The sequence below is a fragment of the Quercus lobata genome, chromosome 9, assembly GCF_001633185.2.
Source record: "Quercus lobata isolate SW786 chromosome 9, ValleyOak3.0 Primary Assembly, whole genome shotgun sequence".
Taxonomy (NCBI): domain Eukaryota; kingdom Viridiplantae; phylum Streptophyta; class Magnoliopsida; order Fagales; family Fagaceae; genus Quercus; species Quercus lobata.
In genome coordinates this window covers 20850247-20853839 of record NC_044912.1, presented here as the reverse complement: position 1 = coordinate 20853839, position 3593 = coordinate 20850247, and the positions used below count along the sequence as shown (strand labels likewise).

The 3593-nt window shown below is 46.5% G+C and overlaps 1 protein-coding gene across 1 annotated transcript; it reads left to right on the top strand.

The window, feature by feature from the left end:
- Positions 1 to 1808: 1808 nt before the first annotated feature.
- Positions 1809 to 2378, top strand: LOC115961375. Its single transcript, XM_031080367.1, has 2 exons — positions 1809 to 2101; positions 2183 to 2378. The coding sequence occupies exons 1-2, from the start codon at positions 1809 to 1811 to the stop codon at positions 2376 to 2378; spliced, it is 489 nt and encodes a 162-aa protein (XP_030936227.1).
- Positions 2379 to 3593: the final 1215 nt, after the last annotated feature.

The window sequence follows — 3593 nt, the reverse complement described above, 5'->3', positions numbered from 1 at the left end:
ATGATGTTGTCCAAGGAGCCAAACTTCCTTGGAAAACAAGGTGGAAGTTTGAAGTCCGACCTCCCAACAAGTACCAAGCAAGGGGTAACCATGTTTTGGGGGATAAGCTTTAGAGAGGTGAGTCAACAGAGAATTGAGAAATATCTGGAAAGAAAGCTACTACCACCACATTGAATGCTCTGCACCTAACCAACTGACCGCATTAATGTGGAAGTGATGTCTGAACAATGACTTTCAACCTTATAGCTACTCACAAAGACTTTAAGAAGGTTCTCATGGGACAAGTATCAAGAAGATTAGCTATTTGATCAACAAGTGGAAGGCTAAGATGGAAGGAGGAGAAGAAGTATAAAGGGAAAAAGACTCCTTTACATGAAGGGGATCGGAAAAATAAAAAGAACTTGTTGCAACTAAGAACTTTGAATACTTGTACAAGTCTGAGATATATACATAAGAATAGGCCTTCCTCGAACTTGACCAAGGAGTGTTTTTCTCTTCAAATTGTACTTCTCAATCATTCCACCACTAATCCAACTCACTATGATTCATGTACAACACCAGGCCTCCAAAGTCATTTGGGCCTTAGACCCCAGCTCTACAGTATGACCCACGGTCCCTAACACCCATGTCAGAAATTGGGCTTAAGGCCTACTAGGGCTATGGGCACAGATCCTATGGCCTCATGTTTGGCCCAGAACCCGTTGGACTGGTCGTTGAAATATATGCTCATTACTTCATGGCCGGGAAGTTGTCCGACGCATCCCAACTTCGACACATGTGTCTGCTCGGGAAGGCCATATCTCGGATGCTTGGCTACTCCTTGAGAAATTCCGCCGCCAAACATCACCCCCCCCCTTTGAAGTGGGAACCAGTTCCAATGCCACTCTCACCACACCCCACACCCCACTCCTCACTAAACATCCACTTAGCGATAACAATATTGGACCTCCATTCCCACTAGCCATCAGAATAATCATGATTTTCCACTAATTTTGGACTATAAATATATGAGGCTAAGGAAAGGAAAGAGGTTGTAGAAAGTTTGGGGAAGAAAGTTGAGAACCAAGAATAATAGTCGTAAAAAGTGAGAGGACAACGATACAAAGATTGGAGAGATCTTACTGGGTCCCTAGGTTAGAATCACCCAGAGTAGGAAATCCAAAGCCCACATTACAAATATATAAGAACAAGACAGACCTTTTAAACTCATTTGGGGTGCGCACAATTGGCGCCGTCTGTGGGAATCTCCTGCAAAGCTGTGATTTGGCTGAGACTCACGCCCAGAAGATGTCTGGGAGAAGGTCAGAGGGTTCTACTGAAAGTGGTTCAGTGGGATTGTCTCAAGGATCCACATGGCAAGAGCGAAGGCAAAAAAGGCATGAAGATAGGGAGCGTGAACACGAGGAAGAACAGTCTGGCCTTAGAGAGGGGTCGTACCAAACGAACCAGGTAGTATCGGATGCTTCAGGGCACAAGCAATTGGATGAGAGAAATGAGGAGCTTGAACAGTTGCGTAGACTTGTAAGAGATTTGGAGTTAGAGGCAAGGGGCAGACACTGAAGAAAGGGCCGAGATAACAAAGCAGAGGGGTCTATGAGTGGAGGACATCGTTATGGTGCCAGGTCCGATCGGTCCGTACCCATCGACACCGGAACCTTTCACACTCACGGGCGTCTCGTAGATGCCAGGATCGTTCGCATTCACAAGAGTCCCATCGACATCGGGAACGTTCACGTTCACGGGAGTATGAAGGTCGAGGTTCAAATTCCCCAAAGAAGCAGCAGTCACATAATGCAGCCATAGACGCTATGAGCCACGCCTTACGTAAAGCTACTCAGTCACCATTCTCAGATGACATTGAACGGGCCCCAATGCCGAATAGGTTCACTCGACCACCATTTAATTCCTATGATGGGAAAACAGACTCGGTGGAGCACGTCAGCCATTACATCCAAATGATGTCTCTGCATACTCACAATGATGCGCTGATGTGTAAGGTATTTCCCTCAAGCCTTGGGCCCACAGCATTGAGATGGTTTAATGGGTTACAGAAGGGTTCCATTCACAGTTTTGCCGAGTTAATCCAAGAATTCGGTGTTCGGTTTGTGACCTGCAATCAGGTACCGTAACCAGTGGACGCGTTGCTTTCTATGAAAATGAGGGTTAGGGAAACCCTTTGTAGTTATGCCAACCGGTATTCGGAGATTTACAATAAGATAGCTGGAAGCAATGAAAAGATTACGGCGAGCACCTTTAGGATGGGGCTCCCCGAGGACTCCAGACTACGGGAATCACTAACAAAGAAGCCTCCCGAGGGTATGAGGCAGCTAATGAGGCGCATTGAGGAGTACAAATGTCTTGAAGATGATCGGCTATAGAGTAAGGGTAAGGCCCCGCTAGTGAATCGTCCTCAGCAGCCCAAATTTTTGCCCTGGGCCTAAAAGGATCTAAGAATACAAGAACCGGAAGTACAAATGGGAGAGGTGAATGTGACGTTCAAAAGAGCCAGTGCACAAGATCATAGACTGGATTATGAATGAGCCGTATTTCAGATGGCCGAACAAGATAGGGGGTGACCCGTCTCAGAGGAACCAAAGCTTGTATTGTACATATCACAAGGATAAGGGTCATACCACCGAGCAATGTCAGGTATTGAAAGATCATCTAGGGCAGCTAGTGAAGGCAAGATATTTGAAGGAGCTTGTGGTGGATGCTGGAAATCGAGGTATCAGCTAGGGTGCTTAACAAAGGGGAAATCCTCTCCTACCACCATTGGGAGTAATCGAAGTCATCCACGCTACCCCGAGGGGTCTGATTATAGCCAGAAGAGGAGTACTAATCGTAGTATCCACAAGAAATTGCGCAAGAGAGCAATCACCTGAGAAAAAGATGAAGATTGGACGGGAGCCCATCGCTTTTGGCAATGACGATTTAGATGGAACAGTCCAGCCACACGATGACACGTTGGTAATAACAGCCCGAATAAGCGGTTTCTTGGTCAAAAGAGTGATGGTAGACCAAGGGAGTGGGGCCAATGTAATGTATCTGGACCTATTCAAAGGGTTAGGGTTAAAAAATCGAGACCTATCAAAGTATGATATGCCGTTGGTCGGGTTCGATGGCAGGGTGGTCACTCTTGAGGGACAAATTTCCCTTCCCATAAATATGGAAGGTAAGGAGGTGATGGCAACATTCATAGTGGTCAATTCGTTTTCTCAATACACGGCGATTCTGGAGTGGCCGTGAATCCATGCAATGGAGGCTGTTCCGTCCACCTTGCATGTAAAGGTCAAATTTCCAACTGAGCAGGGCGTGACCGTGGTAAGGGGGAGCTAGCAAGTGGTCAGGCAATGCCTAATGGCCACGGTTAATAGGAAGAATAAGCAGGCCGAGCAGAACGAAAGCGTCGTGGAAACCCCTTCACAGTAATTACAGAATCCCCGGGAGGGAGTGGGGGCTGGTTATGCCGAACAATTAATCAGAGTAAAGATACTACCAAATGTTGACCGGTATTTTCAGGTAGGGGCATGTATGATGGATGAGGATAAGGTAGAAATGTTGTTATTTCTGATGCGGAACGTAGATGTGTTTGC

Coding starts and splice junctions, on each gene's coding strand:
- LOC115961375 (XM_031080367.1), top strand. CDS start 1,809: ATGAGCCACGCCTTACGTAAAGCTACTCAGTCACCATTCTCAGATGAC. Junction 2,102..2,182: donor ATCCAAGAATTCGGTGTTCG/GTTTGTGACCTG, acceptor AACCCTTTGTAG/TTATGCCAACCGGTATTCGG.